The 26,282-nt window shown below is 36.5% G+C and overlaps 2 protein-coding genes across 2 annotated transcripts in view; one reads left to right on the top strand and one right to left on the bottom strand.

Annotated features, from left to right (window-relative positions):
- Positions 1-1,324, top strand: part of LOC132546354 (kinetochore-associated protein 1-like) — a 42,071-nt gene extending 40,747 nt beyond the window's left edge. Inside the window, exon 59 of the mRNA XM_060210068.1 lies at positions 246-1,324. Within this exon, the coding sequence (XP_060066051.1) occupies positions 246-362 (117 nt within the window). The 3' untranslated portion in view covers positions 363-1,324. The remainder of the gene's footprint in view (positions 1-245) is intronic.
- LOC132546351 (E3 ubiquitin-protein ligase BRE1A-like) lies at positions 746-24,616 on the bottom strand. The gene is made up of 12 exons (XM_060210063.1): positions 24,605-24,616; positions 23,146-23,223; positions 20,995-21,075; positions 15,378-15,467; positions 14,393-14,500; positions 7,443-7,528; positions 5,427-5,610; positions 4,713-4,793; positions 3,253-3,353; positions 2,736-2,753; positions 1,570-1,705; positions 746-1,150 (listed from the first exon to the last, which is right to left on the bottom strand). Exons 1-12 carry the CDS (start codon positions 24,614-24,616, stop codon positions 746-748), a joined length of 1,380 nt encoding a protein of 459 aa, XP_060066046.1.
- Positions 24,617-26,282: the final 1,666 nt, after the last annotated feature.

Here is a 26,282-nt window from a genome sequence, read left to right as displayed (position 1 = left end):
TGTTAATTTGTCTGATGAATGGGACAGTGTAGTCATCAAAACGTCACATACTGTTCGAGTTACACGAATGTTCTTAACATTGAATTCTTTCTGTGATAAATTCGTAATTGAATTCCACTATACATGTTTAATTTTGTAATTTCTGCAAAGATGAAAAATTGAATTGGTAAACTTGCCATTCTTTCTTATCATCAAGTAGATTTCCCTGATATCACTTTATTGTATCATTGGTTGTAAATTTTCAGACCTACCTGTCAGAAGATGCTGTGGAAATATTAGACAACGCCAAACACCTTCTGAACTTTGGTCTAGATCAGTCTACCTTTCAAAACATTATGACACTTTCTCAAGATCTGATCTGAACAAAACGATTGCTGCAAACTGTTCAGTCTTTGTTCATACAACGATAAAGCAAAAGATCAGAATATTTTTGTGGTAGTTGCATAAATATCATTTATTAATTATTTATTTCCACTTTAGTATACACACTCTCTCTCTCCTTCCGGGATATCTTTCATACAGTAAGACACAAAACCCGATGTCCTTAACATTAACCGTATAAAACATTGCCGTTAGCTACAAAACAGGCACTCCAATTTTTAACCAAGACATCAAATGCCCAATACAACGTAACCTAGTAATTACGATAGCTGAGTAGTTAAATCCATTGCTACTAAAATGGTGGTGCGATTTTAACTATGACGTTATTGTGACGTAAAATTATATTAAAGGATGTGACGATTTCCTACATAACAACACATGATGCACTTTTGCCGTTCAGAATTGCTGATCTGACATCTTGTTCCGTGTCGTGATTGTTTTGAGTGGAGTTTGGATGATGTCGTGTAAAATTGTTGTTTGCTGTCTTTCCTGTTTCTTCTGGTCTTTGACGCTCATGGGAACCAGCAGAATTGGACTCGCGTTGAAGCAATGACCTTGATGAGTCTCGTTTTAGCAAACGTTTTTGTGGACTTGTTGATGGACTCTGCTCACGATGATTGTTAATAATGATAGAAGAATCACTCTGTAGTAATATTTGATGAAATTTCTTTTCCAAAGATCTGGCTTCTTCCAATGTAAAAGTCAGTTGAGTCTCCAGCTGATGCATTTTAATAGTTTTCTTGTTTATCTCGTCCTTCAAATCAGCAATCTGCAGCATAGCATTGTAGAAATGTACCATGCAATGTTATCGTTTTTTGTCAAAGTTTATAAAGAATTATTATAAATCATAACAAATAGTTAATGGGTTTACCAAATATATCTTGTAAACAAATTGATTTTGAAATGAAGAAGATATCAGTAAAGTTATATTTTGAAAAAACAACCCAGTTTTTCCTGTCAATTTCGTCGTGTCAGTAAATCAAATGCGTTTACGCTTTATTTCATGTGGATTGTTTATAAAACAGTTATAATAATGAATTGATGCCAGATGAATTGAATAGCACCTACCTTTTGTACTAGAAAACTTGTTTCGAAAGCATATTTACTCAGAAGGGGTTAAAAGATTTTAAGTGTCATAAATGGGCTTTACGCATTCATAATTCATAAACATGATAAAGTTTGTCATACCTCTTGCTGCTGTTTGACGAGTAGAATATCTTTACTTGTGATATTTGACTGTGCCGTAGCCAGGTCGGTCCGGTACTTCTGTACTGTGTTCTCTAGAAATGTCTGCTTCTCAAACAGGTTCTTCCTCACGATGTCCCTTTAGAAAAGTAATCACGTTGAGCACCACTTGTACGCTACATACGTTTTACAGTGTCACAGGATATTACTATCTTTTAAGAACCTTTGTTCCTAGTGTTTTGTAAATGTGACTTCTGTGATATCCCTATCAGATATCCAATGTTCTGCCATGGATATCGTCAAACTATTTCGGAAATAATATGATAATGGATACTTCTGTTTTGAAATTTGTACTTTAGAAAACATCTAACGGATATCTTAGTTTGTCACAGCAATTTTTTTTACATTTCGTAAAATTTCCCAATGTTAAAACCAGCTTTATTTGCATAAAAACCATATCGAACCTCAGTTTTCTTTTTATTTATTTCTTATTTTTGGAAAACTTTGAAAAAGATTGTAAATAGATGCAACAACAAGCAAAGTGTAAGGATTTTTTCCATATAATCCACAATCAATTAAGATAGGTCTTCAAATTTAAGCTGGATATAAGTAATTCAGCACACATACAATGCAGAAATAGAAATCAGTTCGAACTGAGAAAAGATCTGGTAGTTTACTTAGTTTCCAGCCAATCTTTCTTAGAACGAACATTGTTGATTTATCAATAGGAAAAAATTGTTTCCAGAAAGCATTATGTAAGGTATGTTTAGATGGTCGAACTGAAAGCAATATGAAAGTAGATGAAATAAAACAAAAATGATATGGCAAAATAATTTAATTGATCGTTTCTGCTTGCTAATATAGAATTACAAAATAAAGACACACTAAACAAAAATTCTTAAATTATACCAGTATTTAATGGACGATGGCGATAACAGATTTATGAATATTGATCGTAATCAATTGAAAACAAAGGGTATGTGATTTATAATGTGGATATGTGCACTGCATAATGATATATGTTTTTGCTATGGAAATAAATGAAAAAAAAATTCCTACAAAAGCACAACATACTGACATTGTTCTTTGACTTCCCGAGGAACAAAAATCTTTGAGAATAATCAACACTTAAAACGTGAGCGTAAAAAATCGAGAACATCTATACTTACATCTTCGCACAGCATTTACTATCCACAAACAAAACATTAACCATTCTATCAAAAATTTTCACAAGTGTTTTTTCTCAGTTCTTATGGTTTTCCCCAAATGTTTAATCATATATATGATATTTATCAGAGCAATGGAATGAAGATATTCTAAGATAGGCACAAAGTAAAAATATAAAGTCAGATAAGAAAGCACGACTTTTTCGGTCATTACAAGGGAGGATGGGGGATCCATTTTGTTTAGAATAAGATGAAAACGTCATATGATAAATCTACAACTACTTCTAGAAATCAAGAGTACACATTTCAAGAGGTTGAAATCACTAATGTAATGTATGTCGTGAGGTCAAAATCACCACTGTGTAAAGAATACCATGAACTTCAGAAATCACTGCAGTGTACAGACGTCACTACGGTATAAACTGACACTGGCCGCCGTATAGCTGTTTACTTAATAGCTCTAAAGCATACATTACATATTTGGTTTTTCATTAGGATCAATGTATAGTGAGGTACGTACCAGTTATGTTTGGCGCGATCAGAAGCCGCGTCTGTATTGATTCCACGAGTTTCTAACTGATCTTTGGTTGTGTTGATATCGCTCTTCAGCACCAGAAGCTCCTGTGTATATATACATATATGATCTTAAATGGATTTTATTTTATATATTTTATAAAACACGGACAGATATTTTCAATTTTTGACGTAACCTCAATGTTATTATGACATCACAATCGATTACTGTCTGGCGCAGCCAATGAAAAACGCCCCAGATTATATTTTACTAGTGTCGTAAGTGCAAAGATGTTACATGGCGAATGCATTGGATAACAAACGGACTGTGCTAAAAAGTTATATTTAGACAAACAGTCCTCGCGATTTAACGCTTTAGTTAATGAAACGATGGAAATCGATCCCAAGACTAGCCAATCAGGTAAGAGCACCACGAATAAATACGCATGGAACTCACTGTTGACCGAACTTGAATGAGGGTATTACTATGTAAAAAGTTTTCCAAGCAAGTCTCACCAAAATTCATTTGTTCCTTCAAAAGATAGCATGCGGAAAGCATTCGGTAAGGGTACCGACAGATATGTCTACTTATCAAGTTTCCTAAACCTCTTATGATTCCTTCATATAACATGATTTACAGAAAGCATTCCAATAGAGTGATTAAAGAAATCAACCAATCAAGTCACAGCAACCTCATTAAATATGCACAGAATTTGCCGTTAATCAAACTTTGGCAAGGGATTAAGGTAGCAAGTGTACCAACCAAGTTTCATCAAAATCTAACCAGTCATTCTAAAGATATGCGGAATAATCCCCCACCAACTTCATTGGGCGGAGGATAAAAATAATAAATGTGGCAAGATTGGTCTATATATATATGTTCTTATCTTCACAATGAAAACTTCATCACGTGCAAGTTCGTCATAACAGTTGGAAATAATCTTGATCCTGAATAAATTTTTTTTTTCTGGTCAAGTCAAACGAACAGATGATTTTGCTAGAAAATGCCAGTATCTTCCAACATTTCAATGCTTAAGAGCAGTGTTCATCGTGCAATATTTTTCGATGTAACGAACACTATTGTGTTTTGTATTGTACATTGATAAGTCTTGCAGTGTGTGTAAACTTAAAAAATACCGTGTTATCTGTAAGGTAGAAATTACACTTCAAAGTTGGTCCAATAACCAATTAATTTCTTATCTACTAAGGGGAAACATTTTTTTTCAAAGGTTGATACAATATTTATTCAAATAATGAAAAACAACAAAAAAATATTTTCTTTGTCAATTACGTCGTGGTTAAACCCTAAATTGACTTAACTAGCATAGGCGTGTATTTATCAATGTATGATTTCTTATTCATTATCAATCCAGCTGGGATTCTTTAAATTGATTTATAACTTCAGAAGTAGACATGTCAGCGTCAATGACGTGATTAAAATATTTTCTGCAATATTTTAAACCTTACGTCGTCAAGACTTGCTAGCTCTCTCTGACGCTTGTTACACAGGTTTTGTCTCCTGTCCAACATTCTTTCTATCTCGTTGACCTGAAAAGCAAGCATACATATCTTAGATACACTAAACTGATTACATGACATCTGCACTATCCTGATATTTGCCGGATTTTATATCCGTTCCTTATAGATAACCTATGTAATACGGATTAAAATAGATCATTATGTCAATGATCATACATCATAAGGACCACAATGTTTCTCACCGCTAAATTACGTAACATTTCCCTTGAGTGCACACTCGCGATACAAAAGATGTAGGATCGCCCGATGTCTGATCTTTCTTATCAGGTTTTTGGATGTTTTTTTTTTGTGTCAAGAAGTAAGCGCGAACGCTTAATCAAAAGTTTAAAACACATGTACATGCATTCTGTCCTCATTAAAACGGAAACTGGCAGTATATATAGAACCTACCCCATTCTAACTCCTCAGTTTGAAAATATAGTTTGAGCCCAAATAACAGGTTTATGAAAAACTGAATTAAACACACTAATATTTTAAATACAAATTCACATAGTTCTCTCGAATTCCTGGAGTTTGCTGGCCACATCGGTTATCTACGTGCTAAGCGATGTGTTCAGAACGGTTGGAAGAAGAAACCCATGTAAAAAAAGGTACCTCTAAGAACCTACAAGTCTGATAACTACCAGGCTTTGTGTTATTTACCTCCTTCTCGTACTCCTCTAGCTCCTTCTGTCGTTGTGACAAGGACTCCTCTTTGTCCAACATTTGTTGCTCCTTGTCCAGGACCGCCTGTTTCCGACTGAGAAAGTCCATGTCCACCTGTAGAATTGACAGCATTTCTTCCCACGCACGGTCTCCTGACTCGGCGGACACCGTCCGGGACAGACTGAAGAATATGACAAAAATACTTCAGTTACAACACAGACTGGTCATGTCTTGACGGACACTGTCGGCGACAGACTGAAGAATATGACAAAAATACTTCAGTTACAATACAGACTGGTCATGTCTTGACGGACACTGTCCGCGACAGACTGAAGAATATGACAAAAATACTTCAGTTACAACACAGACTGGTCATGTCTTGACGGACACTGTCGGCGACAGACTGAAGAATATGACAAAAATACTTCAGTTACAATACAGACTGGTCATGTCTTGACGGACACTGTCCGCGACAGACTGAAGAATATGACAAAAATACTTCAGTTACAACACAGACTGGTCATGTCTTGACGGACACTGTCCGCGACAGACTGTAAGAATACGACAAAATACTTCAGTTACAACACAGACTGGTCATGTCTTGACGGACACTGTCCGGGACAGACTGTAGAATACTACAAAATACTTCAGTTACAACACAGACTGGTCATGTCTTGACGGACACTGTCCGCGACAGACTGAAGAATATGACAAAATACTTCAGTTACAACACAGACTGGTCATGTCATGACGGACACTGTCCTGGACAGACTGTAAGAATACGACAAAATACTTCAGTTACAACACAAACTGGACATGACTTTGGGGACACCATTTATGACAGACTGTAGAATATAACAAACAAAACCACTTCAGAGTTACACAAACTGGACATGACTTTGGGGACACCATTTATGACAGACTGTAGAATATAACAAACAAAACCACTACAGTTACACAAACTGGACAGATTGTAGAATATAACAAATTACTTCAACACGCAAAAACTGGTCATGTCTTGGCGGACCCCATTTGAACCAAACTGCAGGATAAAACTATTTCACCACAGTTACTGGGCATTACTCGCCATTTTGAACAGGCTGCAAAATATATCAATTGTACAATAGGTACATAATATAAACTGAGCTGTATCATACATCTGGTTCGTCCTTCTAGGACTCGTCAGTGATGCTGTCATACATCTGTTTCGTCCTTCTAGGACTCGTCAGTGATGCTGTCATACAGCTGTTTCGTCCTTCTAAGACTCGTCAGTGATGCTGTCATACAGCTGTTTCGTCCTTCTAGAACTCATCAGTGATGCTAAGGGCCTAAGTTTTGAGACTAGGAGGCAACTGAGAAAAAGCCTGATTGATCGGAAGAAATGTCAAATTAAAGGTTTGGAGATACCCTTACACCATGATTACATACATTTCGTAATTTATCAAATAGTACATGATATATTCTGAGCCATTTTGTTGATAAGAGGACATGCAGGTTATGGCAAACTTCATGGGATTAAAAGTCCATCAGCAGTGTCTACAACATGATATCTCGAATACTATATAAAAGACATACGAGTGAATATTGCCTTGCAATACAAATTTCGAATTAGATAAACTAGAGCTAAATAATTGTTCAAAATAAATGTCAAAATGTTGATGGGAAGGTGCATCAGGATTCAATAAATTCCTATTTTTTTTTTATAATTTCAAAGAACATCAAATACGCGAGTATATTCTGAACCATGCCTCTTTAGATCTTACAAGACACTAACTCCACATGAATCGCCATGTACATCAGTCAGAAAAGACGAATTTCCTTTTGATTTGATCCTTCGTTTGTGAGGAATTTTATTATTGGCCCAACTCAATTTTGGGATGGTTCTTTGTTAATGCTTAATCATCACCAACTTTGAAAGTCTTTAAAGGATCATACAAATACATAGTGATTAGTACGGTATGTTTTACTTATGACTAGTGTGATTTAATATTTAAACACGAAAAGTATTCTTACCTTTTGTGTTCAGCGGTCTCTCCGTTTTCTTTTTCTTTCTGATGCTGGTCCTGGTGTTCCAGTACGAGTCGTTTGTACTTGGAAATCTGATAATAATCGGTACAATTAGTCAGAAAGATACAAACCTCCAAATACAGTATAACGTTTGATATATATTTACATAAAATCTTGTTTTTAATTGTTTACAAACGTTGTTCTCTTCATTTTCGCAATGACGTCCAAACTACCTGTACCTGTCCAGATCTTGAATCTTTGATATAATAACTCGTGTTTTTCTCGTACCCATACAAACGTTTTTATTTTATTAAGAAGAAGCCTCGCGGCGTTGATGGTCACCTCAGATAAGCAATACTGATTATAAACTAAGGTTAAAGGGTATGTAGCTTTCACATGTCATGAACAAGAAATTGTGGTATTGGTGATAGTAAGCCAGTGTCAACACATGCATACCATCCAAACTGTCATACTGTACTGATAATAAGTTATTTCCAGTGTGAAATAAACAACTTTATGCTAAAAAATGCAATTTTTCAATAAAAACTAGAGTACAGTCATCACCCCCTCCAGGAAGAAATGTGAGACTCATTTTGATAATTAAAGCACCTTAAGACACTTTCATCCATGTAGAGCATTTGGCTCTAACAAACCTAGGTGTTGAGAAGATTTCTGAATCTTAATCAATTTCATCCCTTTTGGCCCCATCCATCAGCCCGTGTGAGTCAACCAGGATCGATATGGACATACCATCAGGCAGTCATTCTCTAATTATAATGCTGCTCAAGTTTGATATATTTCCAATGATAATGAAATAAAAAATACTCAAAAATCTTTTTTTCCTATATAAACGTTACCCCCTACCTACAGAGAAATATGAGACCCTGGGGCCATTCAATTCAGAATTTTGGTAAAGCACCTTAAGATGCTTCCATCCATGAGCATTTGATTCTACCATATCTGGGTGTTGAGAAAGAAAATTTTTGGAATCCCGAGTAAATTGAACCCTGCCCGGCAGGCCCCTGTAGAGACCGTATAATTTACTATTTTGGTTCATTTTAGGCCAGGAAAGGATTTGAAAAAAATCATTTAAATCGGTTTCGGATTTTGAGAAGTCGAAAATGTTAAATTGTTTACGGACGCTCGACGCCGGAGCTGATCGCAAAACAAAACAATACAAAACAAGCGTTTTTTTCTTTAAGGAAGATGAACTCATAATTGCTTTCCGATCAGAGATCCAGACCCGAACGCTTGTGATATTTTGTGTGAGCAGGTAAAATTATCATTGGCTACTCCAAGAAATAAATTTACCAGGGAGTAAATTGTTTACAAATTATCTAATCATGAACAACAAACTTCCGTTGTATGGCCGATACAAATTGTCCCCGATAAACGATATCTGTGTATTCCTACTTTGATTTGTTGTTTTGCGGTTTGATTTGGTCGCTGATTTGTTGTTTTGCGGTTTGATTTGGTCGCTGATTTGTTGTTTTGCGGTTTGATTTGTTGTTTTGTTTTGCGGTTTGATTGAATTTGGTCGCTGAGTTGTTTTGCGCTATGTTGTATATAACTTTGTATATTTATATTTATTTATAAACAAGCTACACCTGAATATTGTCTTTCTATTGAAAACTGGAGTAGCTATTTAACATTACTTACTGTAAGTAGTAGTCTGAAAGTGAGTGCAGTCAAGCAGTATTACTCGCCCGCAAATTGACTCCGATAGCTTTGGGGCATTCAGTGTTTTTGTAGTTCATGTGCTGTTGGTAGTAAGCGAGTTTAAGCCAAAGGAAACCCGAGTACCAGACGGACTTTGAATATTGGTTTTGTGTGACTTTACAAGATATTAATTAACAGGGCTGTTAATATTTGTCTGTATATCCATTATGTTGGATATCCAGAGGGAACCAGGAGGTATTGACTGACCCACATTACTGACCACATGTAACTATCATATGTTTACTCCATTTAATGCTGTCTACATCTATCGTTAGTATAGATTTTGTGAAACATGGATCATGACAATATTGATGAAATACAAAGTAGATGATTTGGTGATGTTTTCGAGGATTTAGCCGAGTTTATTCACATTGCCATCAGCAATGTGTTTAAAATTACAAAGAAGAATGGACAATTAAACTATGCTATAATTAGATCAATACAACTCCAGGCCTTACATGCAATAGTCTAATCTAACTTTGAATATACTAAGTTTCTTTATCTGTTTTCATTCAACACGAATGCCTGCCATACTTTGCAGATTCTATGTGAAATGGGGTTATGACACATTTCTTTATAGTGCAAATTTACACTAACTGTTTTTTTCTCGATGAAATATGGCTGGAGATTTAACTTGGGTATGGACGATAATTATACCGTCAAACCTCGTTTTCTCGTACACTTATAAATCGAAGACCCTGTATAATTCGAAGTATTTTGTCTATCTCTCATCAGACTTGACAAACATCCCATTTATCTACATCGAATAATCGTATAACTCGAAGTTTTCCTCATGGTCCTACCGACTGCGAGATAACGAGATTCGATGGTATTTCAATTTTTACAAGAAGAGTTTAAGTACCGTCGTTAAAATATATAAACTCATTATCAAAGATTATGTTAAAATGAATATTCATATATAAAATAGCCATATATGTAATATATATGAATATATATATCTAATTTTTATGGTGTGAGGACGGTATCGTCAACATTTCACTCTACAGATTTTAGTTTAGATGTGCTGATCAAAAATACAAAAATCAGGAATGCCAAGGAGCTTACACATTTCACGTGAGTGCAGGGGCTATTCCGATCAAGCCTGGTATAGTTAAATCGTGCTATTGACATCTGAACTCATTAAACAGATTTCTTTTTGACCGGGTTACACATAGTGCAAATCCGGGTTATAGTATGGTGACTGTCGGGCAGGCGGGGAAAAGGGGTACCAGTTTTGTAGAATCAACTCCTCCTAGAGCCAATTGTGGCTTTGCCAAATTTTTATTTATTGTATTTGTGTATTTTATGACAAAAACTTCAGATTTTGAAAACTGTTTACAAACTGACTTCATTACGGTTTATTCTATTCGTTCATTTCAGATTTAAATTATATTGAAACAAGTGTAGTAAAATATCAGATGAGTTTCCCTCTCTCTTCGAAGAGATTTACATTTGATTTTTGTGCTAAAAATGCCAAAAACTAAGTGGATTTTACAAAATTTTCATTTCCTGTTCATTGATTTAAATTTACTAGGTATGGTTCGTTATTTTTGCATTTTGCTTTAAAATTTTACCATGATAAAACGTGGGACAGGCAAGACATATTTTTATGTTCAGCTGTTGTCGTTGGCCATAATAAATGTATTCTTTCCCCAACCATTTGAGTTTGATCGTTATTATACAGCGGCATAAACAGACTTTGTTGTAATGACAGATACTATATGGTATTGTGTACATGACATATGTATACTGTTCTGTTATATGAAATATATGTATATATACTGGTTGTTTAGAAAGATGTTAACTTTATTACTGCAGTATATATCAGAATACACAAATGATTGAACTGCTAAAACATAAAAATATATATCAACAAGCACATTTCACATGTAGTCCCTGTTAAAATCATTATGTAGTTGTAATACATTATTTTTAGGACAATTTTAAATTAGATATCAAATGATCTAGCATAGTTTCATTGTACACTTAATTAGCTCACCAGAAGTTTAATGACAATCAAAGTCTACAACAGAACGAAATGGTTTAGTACTCAGAAACAGACGGTAAATAATTAAGGACTACCTACAAATGACGACTTAAACATCGCTGATGATAATTAACGGATGTACTACAGCCCCTGGAATATATATAATTAATGCTATATGATTGTAAATAATTCAAAGACTCTCAGACACGTGACGAGCACCTTCGCTGTGATTTAGAAATATCTCGCGGACAATATAAACTTGAGTATTGATTTTTGTAGTCCTGGTAATACCCTTCTGTAATCAGATCTTTGAGGAAATGAAGTATTCATAACATCTACCTTCATCAAGAAACGTTTCTTTATGTCTCCCCCACAGTGTGTGGCAAATCTAGACGCCAATCTATAAGAAAACCTTTTCCGATTGTCGGACATAATTTTGTGAGATTCATTACGGATGTAAATGCTATTGGTTCTTTAATGTAGCTATTAAATTATGTTTATTACTCCCGTTCTTCAACTGATCAAAACAGATTCTATAAATGATGTACAGAAAATCAACAATGCTACTTCAGCATGTGAGTATCCTTAGTTCGAACCCATGAAAAAAACTGATAGAAAGCACTTACTAAGTGATTGTTTCGACGAATCTTACACCGCATGACAACACCACTGAACATGACAGGCATGTGATATCAACATCACTTTGTTTGTAACATAAAAATTTAAAATTTAAATTGGATTTTTTTTTTTTTCAAAAAATAATTAACCACGCTAATATTTCAGCTTTTAATTTCAGTCAATACACTCTCATTCCGTGAAAAGTAAAGAAAAAAACATTTACCAGTAAAATATCAAGAAGCCAAGTTATCTTATCAGCTATTGCAACTTTCATAATGAGCGAGTATCTGCAATAATTCAAATTCTTCAGATTATCAAATTGTCCTTAAACGCGTTATGAATTCATAATTTTGGGTTTTGAACGATAACTTGCTTACTTTCTGATAAATAGAATCTTATACTCGTATAAATGCTCCTACGGATTTACAAAGTCTGTTTCATAACATTACATAACACTTTTTCTATCTTAGAGTTGTAGATCAGAACGTCACGACCTTATTATCAGTAATGCGTGATATAATGTTCCCCGGTGTGGTAGCTCACATTACCCAAACACGTGTTACAATGAAACATTTTATACCCATCACATTGGCATCAGTGTCATTATCATTAAGGAACAATCAGGATTAGCTTGTACTGACTTTACGTGTAATCTTTCTATAATGACTAACATTCAACTATAAAATTGTCAGTCATTCACCCTCATGATCAACTATAAAATTGTCAGTCATTCACCCTCGTGATCAACTATAAAATTGTCAGTCATTCACCCTCGTGATCAACTATAAAATTGTCAGTCATTCACCCTCGTGATCAACTATAAAATTGTCAGTCATTCACCCTCGTGATCAACTATAAAATTGTCAGTCATTCACCCTCGTGATCAACTATAAAATTGTCAGTCATTCACCCTCGTGATCAACTATAAAATTGTCAGTCATTCACCCTCGTGATCAACTATAAAATTGTCAGTCATTCACCCTCGTGATCAACTATAAAATTGTCAGTCATTCACCCTCTTGATCAACTATAAAATTGTCAGTCATTCACCCTCGTGATCAACTATAAAATTTTCACCCTCGTGATCAACTATAAAATTGTCAGTCATTCACCCTCGTGATCAACTATAAAATTGTCAGTCATTCACCCTCGTGATCAACTATAAAATTGTTAGTCATTCACCCTCGTGACCAACTATAAAATTGTCAGTCATTCACCCTCGTGACCAACTATAAAATTGTCAGTCATTCACCCTCGTGATCAACTATAAAATTGTCAGTCATTCACCCTCGTGATCAACTATAAAATTGTCAGTCATTCACCCTCGTGATCAGCTATAAAATTGTCAGTCATTCACCCTCGTGATCAACTATAAAATTGTCAGTCATTCACCCTCGTGATCAACTATAAAATTGTCAGTCATTCACCCTCGTGATCAACTATAAAATTGTCAGTCATTCACCCTCGAGATCAACTATAATTATGTCACATTCACTCGTGATCAACTATAAAATTGTCAGTCATTCACCCTCGTGATCAACTATAAAATTGTCAGTCATTCACCCTCGTGATCAACTATAAAATTGTCAGTCATTCACCCTCGTGATCAACTATAAAATTGTCAGTCATTCACCCTCGTGATCAACTATAAAATTGTCAGTCATTCACCCTCGTGACCAACTATAAAATTGTCAGTCATTCACCCTCGTGAACTATAAAATTGTCAGTCATTCACCCTCGTGATCAACTATAAAATTGTCAGTCATTCACCCTCGTGATCAACTATAAAATTGTCAGTCATTCACCCTCGTGATCAACTATAAAATTGTCAGTCATTCACCCTCGTGATCAACTATAAAATTGTCAGTCATTCACCCTCGTGATCAACTATAAAATTGTCAGTCATTCACCCTCGTGATCAACTATAAAATTGTCAGTCATTCACCCTCGTGATCAACTATAAAATTGTCAGTCATTCACCCTCGTGATCAACTATAATATTGTCAGTCATTCACCCTCGTGATCAACTATAAAATTGTCAGTCATTCACCCTCGTGATCAACTATAAAATTGTCAGTCATTCACCCTCGTGATCAGCTATAAAATTGTCAGTCATTCACCCTCGTGATCAACTATAAAATTGTCAGTCATTCACCCTCGTGACCAACTATAAAATTGTCAGTCATTCACCCTCGTGATCAACTATAAAATTGTCAGTCATTCACCCTCGTGATCAACTATAAAATTGTCAGTCATTCACCCTCGTATAAAATTGTGATCAACTATAAAATTGTCAGTCATTCACCCTCGTGATCAACTATAAAATTGTCAGTCATTCACCCTCGTGATCAACTATAAAATTGTCAGTCATTCACCCTCGTGATCAACTATAAAATTGTCAGTCATTCACCCTCGTGATCAACTATAAAATTGTCAGTCATTCACCCCCTTGATCAACTATAAAATTGTCAGTCATTCACCCCCGTAATCAACTATAAAATGTGATGGATGTTAATTATTCTATTAACCTAATTATGTTATTCTGGTGGTACTTAGGACTACGTATACTAACTATACTGACTTTCAACCTGCTCTTTAATATTCACATGTATTATTCACACTATTTATATACCTGGTTTTGACATATAGTGCGGAACTGTTCAACCTCCTTTCCTAGCAGCGCCATCTCTTGGCGGAACATCTTCCGACATTCTGACAGGGTATCGAACGCTCGACTTGTCTAAAATGAAAATGAATATTACATGATTGCTGACTTATATGGCGGAATTGGCGGATTCAAAACAATATCAGACTGGTTTCATTTGTTTTATAATTAAAATTCGGCTATAGATAAAATAAACATACATTATCTTTTTTTATTTCATTTTCATCTTCACATTTTACACTTTATTCTGTCAAGAGAAAATGGAGATGTGCAATATCACTTTCTGTTGTAACAGTAAAAAATGATACACTTTGTAAATTCTGCGTGACGTGCTTATAAGTCCAAATGTGTTTTAAGTAAGGATTACAATATACTGTAAGAATGTCTAAATGAAGTACACTATACTTTAAACAGGTACAATGTACTAAATTGTATACAGTACCAGTGTAATACATAAAGTACATATACATACTGTTACAAAAGGCTAGCATTGGGACTAGGAACTTCCCGCATTCAAATGTTAGGCCTATCTTATGAAATGAATATGATATGAAAAGAAATAAATTTCATAATATTTTAAAGAATTTTAAGACTGAGAGAATATGGCATAATGTAGATAGCTACCATAAAATTATACAGTAAAATTGTCGACAAGGTGATCATTACCTAGAAGTATGTATTAGATATTTATACCAAAGGTCTACCCAGAAACCCGTCCATGTTTTATGGATGGAAAAGTACATGTTAAGTAAACAAGCTAGCAAAATGCCTCGTACCAAATACGTTGCCAAAATAGACCGACATTCTTTTTAAAAAAAACCCACTTGTTTAAACCTTTATATAACGGCTAGCTGTCTCGAAGGGTACACATTTATTGTCTTTTGTACGTCATCATACTTTTGGGCTCTGTTAGAAAGGAATTGAATATTGATTTGACGATGGATAAACTCACTCTCTTCTCCCGTCGTCGGAGCCGAGATAAGCTAGGTTTATCTGCTGGGGGGTCGTTGCTTTCTGTGCCTTTCTCCGCATCCTCCGAGATCTGGTTCATATTGCATACATATGCTTGAAACATTTACCACTATATATATAAATACCAACAGTTAATAAAAAATCTTCAGATATCTTCAACATCCAATATATACCCGGTTTTTTTACACATGATTAGTTTTACTAGTTATCAAGTTTGGAGATGTGATTTTAGTTTGTTGTGTTTTGCGTTGTGGATGTGATTGTATATTTTAGTGTTGGGGTATGGATGTGGTTGTATAGTTTAGTGTTGGGGTATGGATGTGGTTGTATAGTTTAGTGTTGGGGTATGGATGTGGTTGTATAGTTTAGTGTTGGGGTATGGATGTGGTTGTATATTTTAATGTTGGGGTATGGATGTGGTTGTATAGTTTAGTGTTGGGGTATGGATGTGGTTGTATATTTTAGTGTTGGGGTATGGATGTGGTTGTATAGTTTAGTGTTGGGGTATGGATGTGGTTGTATAGTTTAGTGTTGGGGTATGGATGTGGTTGTATAGTTTAGTGTTGGGTTTATATAGATGTGGTTGTATAGTTTAGTGTTGGGGTATGGATGTGGTTGTATTTTTTAGTGTTGGGTTTATTTTTTAGTGTTGGGGTATGGATGTGGTTGTATAGTTTAGTGTTGGGGTATGGATGTGGTTGTATAGTTTAGTGTTGGGGTATGGATGTGGTTGTATAGTTTAGTGTTGGGGTATGGATGTGGTTGTATAGTTTAGTGTTGGGGTATGGATGTGGTTGTATAGTTTAGTGTTGGAGTATGGATGTGGTTGTATAGTTTAGTGTTGGGGTATGGATGTGGTTGTATAGTTTAGTGTTGGGGTATGGATGTGGTTGTATAGTTTAGTGTTGGGGTATGGATGTGGTTGTATAGTTTAGTGTTGGGGTATGGATGTGGTTGTATAGTTTAGTGTTGGGGTATGGATGTGGTTGTATAGTTTAGTGTTGGGGTATGGATGTGGTTGTATAGTTTAGTGTTGGGGTATGGATGTGGTTGTATAGTTTAGTGTTGGGGTATGGATGTGGTTGTATAGTTTAGTGTTGGGGTATGGATGTGGTTGTATAGTTTAGTGTTGGGGTATGGATGTGGTTGTATAGTTTAGTGTTGTTGTATAGTAGGTTGTATATGTTAGTTTGGGGTAGTGTTGGGTTGGGGTATGGATGTGGTTGTATAGTTTAGTGTTGGGGTATGGATGTGGTTGTATAGTTTAGTGTTGGGGTATGGATGTGGTTGTATAGTTTAGTGTTGGGGTATGGATGTGGTTGTATAGTTTAGTGTTGGGGTATGGATGTGGTTGTATAGTTTAGTGTTGGGGTATGGATGTGGTTGTATAGTTTAGTGTTGGGGTATGGATGTGGTTGTATAGTTTAGTGTTGGGGTATGGATGTGGTTGTATAGTTTAGTGTTGGGGTATGGATGTGGTTGTATAGTTTAGTGTTGGGGTATGGATGTGGTTGTATAGTTTAGTGTTGGGGTATGGATGTGGTTGTATATGTTGTTGGGGTATAGTGTTGGGGTATGGATGTGGTTGTATAGTTTAGTGTTGGGGTATGGATGTGGTTGTATAGTTTAGTGTTGGGGTATGGATGTGGTTGTATAGTTTAGTGTTGGGGTATGGATGTGGTTGTATAGTTTAGTGTTGGGGTATGGATGTGGTTGTATAGTTTAGTGTTGGGGTATGGATGTGGTTGTATAGTTTAGTGTTGGGGTATGGATGTGGTTGTATAGTTTAGTGTTGGGGTATGGATGTGGTTGTATAGTTTAGTGTTGGGGTATGGATGTGGTTGTATAGTTTAGTGTTGGGGTATGGATGTGGTTGTATAGTTTAGTGTTGGGGTATGGATGTGGTTGTATAGTTTGGTGTTGGGGTATGGATGTGGTTGTATAGTTTAGTGTTGGGGTATGGATGTGGTTGTATAGTTTAGTGTTGGGGTATGGATGTGGTTGTATAGTTTAGTGTTGGGGTATGGATGTGGTTGTATAGTTTAGTGTTGGGGTATGGATGTGGTTGTATAGTTTAGTGTTGGGGTATGGATGTGGTTGTATAGTTTTAGTGTTGGGGTATGGATGTGGTTGTATAGTTTAGTGTTGGGGTATGGATGTGGTTGTATAGTTTAGTGTTGGGGTATGGATGTGGTTGTATAGTTTAGTGTTGGGGTATGGATGTGGTTGTATAGTTTAGTGTTGGGGTATGGATGTGGTTGTATAGTTTAGTGTTGGGGTATGGATGTGGTTGTATAGTTTAGTGTTGGGGTATGGATGTGGTTGTATAGTTTAGTGTTGGGGTATGGATGTGGTTGTATAGTTTAGTGTTGGGGTATGGATGTGGTTGTATAGTTTAGTGTTGGGGTATGGATGTGGTTGTATAGTTTAGTGTTGGGGTATGGATGTGGTTGTATAGTTTAGTGTTGGGGTATGGATGTGGTTGTATATTTTAGTGTTGGGGTATGGATGTGGTTGTATAGTTTAGTGTTGGGGTATGGATGTGGTTGTATAGTTTAGTGTTGGGGTATGGATGTGGTTGTATAGTTTAGTGTTGGGGTATGGATGTGGTTGTATATTTTAGTGTTGGGGTATGGATGTGGTTGTATAGTTCAGTGTTGGGGTATGGATGTGGTTGTATAGTTTAGTGTTGGGGTATGGATGTGGTTGTATAGTTCAGTGTTGGGGTATGGATGTGGTTGTATAGTTTAGTGTTGGGGTATGGATGTGGTTGTATAGTTTAGTGTTGGGGTATGGATGTGGTTGTATATGTTAGTGTTGGGGTATGGATGTGGTTGTATAGTTTAGTGTTGGGGTATGGATGTGGTTGTATAGTTTAGTGTTGGGGTATGGATGTGGTTGTATAGTTTAGTGTTGGGGTATGGATGTGGTTGTATAGTTTAGTGTTGGGGTATGGATGTGGTTGTATAGTTTAGTGTTGGGGTATGGATGTGGTTGTATAGTTTAGTGTTGGGGTATGGATGTGGTTGTATAGTTTAGTGTTGGGGTATGGATGTGGTTGTATAGTTTAGTGTTGGGGTATGGATGTGGTTGTATATAGTTTAGTGTTGGGGTATGGATGTGGTTGTATATGTTTAGTGTTGGGGGGTATGGATGTGGTTGTATAGTGTTAGTGTTGGGGTATGGATGTGGTTGTATAGTTTAGTGTTGGGGTATGGATGTGGTTGTATAGTTTAGTGTTGGGGTATGGATGTGGTTGTATAGTTTAGTGTTGGGGTATGGATGTGGTTGTATAGTTTAGTGTTGGGGTATGGATGTGGTTGTATAGTTTAGTGTTGGGGTATGGATGTGGTTGTATATTTTAGTGTTGGGGTGTGGATGTGGTTGTATAGTTTAGTGTTGGGGTATGGATGTGGTTGTATAGTTTAGTGTTGGGGTATGGATGTGGTTGTATAGTTTAGTGTTGGGGTATGGATGTGGTTGTATAGTTTAGTGTTGGGGTATGGATGTGGTTGTATAGTTTAGTGTTGGGGTATGGATGTGGTTGTATAGTTTAGTGTTGGGGTATGGATGTGGTTGTATAGTTTAGTGTTGGGGTATGGATGTGGTTGTATATTTTAGTGTTGGGTTTACGTTTTAGTGTTGGGGTATGGATGTGGTTTATAGTTTAGTGTTGGGGTATGGATGTGGTTGTATAGTTTAGTGTTGGGGTATGGATGTGGTTGTATAGTTTAGTGTTGGGGTATGGATGTGGTTGTATAGTTTAGTGTTGGGGTATGGATGTGGTTGTATATGTTTAGTGTTGGGGTATGGATGTGGTTGTATATAGTTTAGTGTTGGGGTATGGATGTGGTTGTATAGTTTAGTGTTGGGGTATGGATGTGGTTGTATAGTTTAGTGTTGGGGTATGGATGTGGTTGTATAGTTTAGTGTTGGGGTATGGATGTGGTTGTATAGTTTAGTGTTGGGGTATGGATGTGGTTGTATAGTTTAGTGTTGGGGTATGGATGTGGTTGTATAGTTTAGTGTTGGGGTATGGATGTGGTTGTATAGTTTAGTGTTGGGGTATGGATGTGGTTGTATGTTGTAGTGTTGGGGTATGGATGTGGTTGTATAGTTTAGTGTTGGGGTATGGATGTGGTTGTATAGTTTAGTGTTGGGGTATGGATGTGGTTGTATAGTTTAGTGTTGGGGTATGGATGTGGTTGTATAGTTTAGTGTTGGGGTATGGATGTGGTTGTATATTTTAGTGTTGGGTATGGATGTGGTTGTATGTTGTAGTGTTGGGGTATGGATGTGGTTGTATAGTTTAGTGTTGGGGTATGGATGTGGTTGTATAGTTTAGTGTTGGGGTATGGATGTGGTTGTATAGTTTAGTGTTGGGGTATGGATGTGGTTGTATAGTTTAGTGTTGGGGTATGGATGTGGTTGTATATTTCAGTGTTGGGGTATGGATGTGGTTGTATAGTTTAGTGTTGGGGTATGGATGTGGTTGTATAGTTTAGTGTTGGGGTATGGATGTGGTTGTATATTTCAGTGTTGGGGTATGGATGTGGTTGTATAGTTCAGTGTTGGGGTATGGATGTGGTTGTATGTTGTAGTGTTGGGGTGTGGATGTGGTTGTATATTTTAGTGTTGGGGTATGGATGTGGTTGTATAGTTTAGTGTTGGGGTATGGATGTGGTTGTATAGTTTAGTGTTGGGGTATGGATGTGGTTGTATATTTCAGTGTTGGGGTATGGATGTGGTTGTATAGTTTAGTGTTGGGGTATGGATGTGGTTGTATAGTTTAGTGTTGGGGTATGGATGTGGTTGTATAGTTTAGTGTTGGGGTATGGATGTGGTTGTATAGTTTAGTGTTGGGGTATGGATGTGGTTGTATAGTTTAGTTTTGGGATATGGATGTGGTTGTATAGTTTAGTTTTGGGATATGGATGTATATGTTACTTTTGGTGTATAGATGTGATGGCCAGTTTGTTAGGTGTGACTGATTTTATAGCGTGTTAACAGCAACATTTTAAAATTTTCCAACTGGAATTGCTTACAGCTACTTGTAGATAATAAAAAACGTTTACAGCTTTTCTTTCGTGTTTATGTTGACTCTTAAATCGTTTACTTTGAACGGCTCTCTACATAAGTACATAAAAGACCCTTTATACTCAAAAGTCTCTGTTTAAATTACAGTGTAATAATGGCGCCGCTTACATGTAGTCGCTGGTCATTATGCGCCCTAACTTCAGTGTCATTTAAACACATGCCTAGGTAGTGAGCCAGATTTAAAAGCTTATACGAAACAGGATACATGCAAAATCGATGTGAAATGTTGGGATTTGAGGCTGTAATTAGTAGTGGTTCAAATGTAATGTGAAAAATTACGTTGTTTGTGCAACTGAAAATAATACAAATGTTGTGTTAAAGTCGATATGATAACACCGACAGCAACCAAGGGAACGACAAAACAATCACACCATCCTCTGGTACATCTATAAATATACCTTAACCGTCATGACATTATCAGACATGTAAACAGCTATATTCATTATAAACACACCATTATCTACTAGTTTTTAATTTACACAGAAATTATGTCAATTTACCCGTCTCTTCAATTCGTCAACATCAATTTTGTGCTTCTCCGGGAAGTCATCGGTCTGGTTTTCTTCTGACCCATTCCATGACTGTTAACAAATAGTAGGAGAGCAGTGAGTATGTGGATAAAATGACATCTTTACAAGTACAACCTTAATTCCATGGATCTTCCGTAGAAAAGTATACTGCTATCGTCTTTTTATCTTCTTTTTTTCATATTTCTGAATTTCGTCAAAATACTGTGAAAATTTTAGCGCGTTGTAACAAACATGACGGAACGGAGATAGAACTCGAAGTCAAAGAAAACGGTCGTTTTATAGGTATAGTGGTAAATGTGAGTATCAGTTTATGTAATATTTAGATAGAGGCGGTTCCGTAAACAGTATGAATACATGTATTTTCCCCTCTTGCATGGCAACCTCGAGCAGATGTTGCGAAACAGCCTTAAAAAGATCCATAAAAGCATGTAGGATTATAGAAATGGGCTTCGAGTGCCTAATAATAAATTCAGGGAAACTTAAATTACAATCCTTCATCTAGATCATATTTCTGGCTAAACTATTGTACATATATTCAGATAAAGGTAGGCTCCCCCTGAAACTGTCGTGTAATGAAATGAGTAATAAAGCGATGTAAACATTACGTATACAGTAACTACAATGAAAGTAGAATGCAGCGAGACTTATTTCAACAACAACCTAGCCACGCTAGAGACAAACATCCATAAAATATTTCAAATGCTATCATTGCATTATCAAGGGAAATACTAGAGAATTAAATATTACGATAATTAACTTCGTTTCCAGCACAGCATCATTGTTAATTCATTATTCAAAATTAAAGACAAAAGACAATAGACAAAAAACAAAAAAATGAAAACATGCGACACGATCTCTGGCAAGCCATTTCTAAAACAGATCGTTATTGTACCTATAAAACACATATACAGTACATACCGTTAGTGTGGCCCGTAAGTCACATTAGCACGCTTAACTTTGTACATACTGTTAGTGTGGCCCGTAAGTCACATTAACACGGTTAACTTTGTACATACAGTTAGTGTGGCCCGTAAGTCACATTAGCACGCTTAACTTTGTACATACTGTTAGTGTGGCCCGTAAGTCACATTAACACGGTTAACTTTGTACATACCGTTAGTGTGGCCCGTAAGTCACATCAACACGGTTAACTTTGTACATACCGTTAGTGTGGCCCTTAAGTCACATCAACACGGTTAACTTTTGTACATACCGTTAGTGTGGCCCGTAAGTCACATTAACACGGATAACTTTGTACATACTGTTAGTGTGGCCCGTAAGTCACATTAACACGGTTAACTTTTGTACATACCGTTAGTGTGGCCCGTAAGTCACATCAACACGGTTAACTTTGTACATACCGTTAGTGTGGCCCGTAAGTCACATCAACACGGTTAACTTTGTACATACCGTTAGTGTGGCCCTTAAGTCACATCAACACGGTTAACTTTTGTACATACCGTTAGTGTGGCCCGTAAGTCACATTAACACGGATAACTTTGTACATACTGTTAGTGTGGCCCGTAAGTCACATTAACACGGTTAACTTTTGTACATACCGTTAGTGTGGCCCGTAAGTCACATCAACACGGTTAACTTTGTACATACCGTTAGTGTGGCCCGTAAGTCACATCAACACGGTTAACTTTTGTACATACCGTTAGTGTGGCCCGTAAGTCACATCAACACGGTTAACTGTGTACATACCGTTAGTGTGGCCCGTAAGTCACATCAACACGGTTAACTTTGTACATACCGTTAGTGTGGCCCGTAAGTCACATTAACACGGTTAACTTTTGTACATACCGTTAGTGTGGCCCGTAAGTCACATCAACACGGTTAACTTTGTACATACCGTTAGTGTGGCCCGTAAGTCACATTAACACAGTTAAATTTAAGCTTTATATCATGCTCTGTCTTTATTTTCACATGTACTAATACAGGACTTGTGAAATAGATATTCATTTAAATACTTCTTAGCCTCAGTATTATTGTTGAGTCGAGTCTTCTTATTAAATGTGTTTTTAGTAAAGAAACTCGTTAGTGTAAACCGGGGGGCATATGGAAATATAGAATGTGGTAGACAGTAGAGGGGAATTTCGACATAGTATATGTTTATACCTCTTTTCGCCTCTTTCTACGTCGTTGCCGTTTCTGCTCTTTACGATCTTCCCTGTCACGTGAGGTCGTTTCGTCATTCTGCTAAACAGAGATCTTGAGGAAGTTATCAACATTTGAGCGACGGAACTAAAGAATCAAACATAGCACAGAAAACAAGATGATACCTTCCTGATGAAGACAAAGAGGAAAGATAAACAATTGGAACAAAGTACCTGCCTGATGTAAACAAAGAAAAAAAGGTAAACAATTGTAACAAGAAGACACCTGCCTGGTGTATACAAAGAAAAAAAGGTAAACAAAGGGAACAAGACACCCGCCTGATGTAAACAAAGAAAAAGGTAAACAAAGGGAACAAGACGCCTGCCTGATGTAAACAAAGAAAAAGGTAAACAAAGGGAACAAGAAAATACCTGTCTGATATAAACAAAGAAAAAAACGTAAACAAAGGGAACAAGACACCTGCCTGATGTAAACAAAGAAAAAGGTAAACAAAGGGAACAAACACCTGCCTGATGTAAACAAAGAAAAAAGGGTAAAGAAAGGGAACAAGACACCTGCCTGATATAAACAAAGAAAAAAAGGTAAAGAAAGGGAACAAGACACCTGCCTGATGTAAACAAAGAAAAAAGGGTAAAGAAAGGGAACAAGACACCTGCCTGATATAAACAAAGAAAAAAAGGTAAAGAAAGGGAACAAGACACCTGCCTGATGTAAACAAAGAAGGAAAGGTAAACAAAGGGAACAAGAAAATACCTGTCTGATGTAAACAAAGAAGGAAAGGTAAACAAAGGGAACAAGAAAATACCTGTCTGATGTAAACAAAGAAAAAGGTAAACAAACTGAAGAAGACATCTGCCTGATGTAAACAAAGAAAAAATCACATATATGAAACTACAATAATATGCTCCACGTATGTAACATTTTCTTTAAAATCCATACATTTCCCAAATAGATGTCTCGTAGTTGCATTCAGCCGCAGGGATTAAACACAAGTATCATGAGAGAGGAAAGATGTTGAGCCCAGTGTTTAACTACAAAAAGGAAATTACCATGTGTTCAGGAAGAGTAAGCGTTTTTTATTCACCACGGCTTCCGCCGTGTAAATCTTGGTCGATCTCAATTGAAAATAGGATATGTAATCATGAAACGTTGTCTTGTCTGACATCCGACAAGGGAATAGAGTATTTTCCAAACAGATCGCTATGGCGACTTTAACTTCCCCGTAGTCATAAGTCAACACCGGAAACAGCCCAGCTATTGGAATCATATTTCTTGTTTTCTAGGACATATAATGAAATCAGATACGACAGTTAATTGTGATTACGACTCCATTTGTATGTTAAACTGTGCTGTAGATCAACTTCCTAGAGCTGGCATCACATTTACACTCCCTTTTTTCATTTTGCCACATCTAGATCATACAAGATTAGGCACTACTATTTTACATATTTAAAATCACCTCCACATTCATCTCGAGATGGCATTCAGGTTCAAATTAACACCAACTTGATGAGAAACATTGAAACAACATTTATTTCCCATCATGTATAGCTTAAGATTAACCCGTTGATGGATAAGAAACATCAACATATTCCTTAAATGAATTAAGAACACTTTCCAGGAAATTTGATTTTCACGATGTTTTACTGGCAAGTATTCGTTGCCTTATACGTATTTTTTAAGGTGCAGTTTGATAACAGAAAGAAAGAGTGTTGAAGGGCAAATTTATTTTAACTGTTTAAATTACATACATCTATAGTAAGTCGTGACGATTGTAGTCGGCTGTTTAAGTTAATCTGATTCATTTATTCAGACTTCAAACCTTACGGCTTATCTGTACAGTTCCAATACAAAACAACAAATATAAATAATCTACATCACAAGAGCGCTTTCTCTCCAGCAGCTTTTCCTGGTTCATTCAAACATGGTTGATACTGAATTAATTGTCTCCTTAGTTTTTTTCTAATTACTAATAGCTTCTGTTGCCTTGTTCCGTTTATTGTTTGATAAAATATGCTGTCAAGGTTATCTATAAGCACACGTTCCATCAAAGTCTGCAAACAACGACACTAATAGCTAATTTCCACTTGTAATAAGACATGCTCTGTCGTACACGGGTGAAACGTTGGTGGTTTTAGCACTGTCACGCTGATATTGCTATGCAAATGTCGATATGGCCGAGTGCTGCTATCAATTCATGGGTGGCTGCAGCTTATATAGGGGGAAATAAAGTCGCTACATTTCTATACATTCCAGTGCGTCAGAATGCTTCCAGAGGACAGTCATCAATAATTCCTTGGAAATCGATTTACAATGGAGCTGTGACGGATATGTATAAGAGGAATTATTTCCTGAAATGAATTCATAGCACGAAAAAAATAGTTCGTATTGTTAATATGACAAGGAGACCAAATAAACAATGACGAATATAAACTTAGTAGAACTAGTTGTATTGCATCTCAAACATAAGACAATATTCGTCTGTGAATGTAAATCGAATGATTGGGTAACCAGTAGGTAGGTCGGATGTGGAGACACCAGACAACCTTCGGCATGTCGAATGATGGAGAAACCAGACAACCATCGGTAGGTCGAATGATTGAGAAACCAGACAACTATCGGTAGGTCGAATGATGGAGAAACCAGACAACTATCGGTAGGTCGAATGATTGAGAAACCAGACAACTATCGGTAGGTCGAATGATGGAGAAACCAGACAACCATTGGTAGGTCGAATGATGGAGAAACCAGACAACCATCGGTAGGTCGAATAATGGAGTGACCAGACAACCATCGGTAGGTCGAATGATGGAGACACCAGACTACCATCGGTATGTCGAATGATGGAGAAACCAGACAACCATTGGTATATTGAATGATGGAGAGACCAGACAACCATAGTTAGGTCGAATAATGGAGTGACCAGACAACCATCGGTATATTGAATGATGGAGAAACCAGAAAAACATCGGTATATTGAATGATGGAGAAACCAGACAACCATCGGTATATTGAATGATGGGGAAACCAGACAACCATCGGTATATTGAATGATGGAGAAACCAGACAACCATTGGTAGGTCGAATGATGGAGAAACCAGACAACCATCGGTAGGTCGAATGATGGAGAAACCAGA

The sequence above is a fragment of the Ylistrum balloti genome, unplaced genomic scaffold (genome assembly GCF_031769215.1).
Source record: "Ylistrum balloti isolate Yb309-2 unplaced genomic scaffold, AGI_CSIRO_Ybal_v1 Utg369886, whole genome shotgun sequence".
Taxonomy (NCBI): domain Eukaryota; kingdom Metazoa; phylum Mollusca; class Bivalvia; order Pectinida; family Pectinidae; genus Ylistrum; species Ylistrum balloti.
This window is presented reverse-complemented; position numbering and strand designations above follow the sequence as displayed.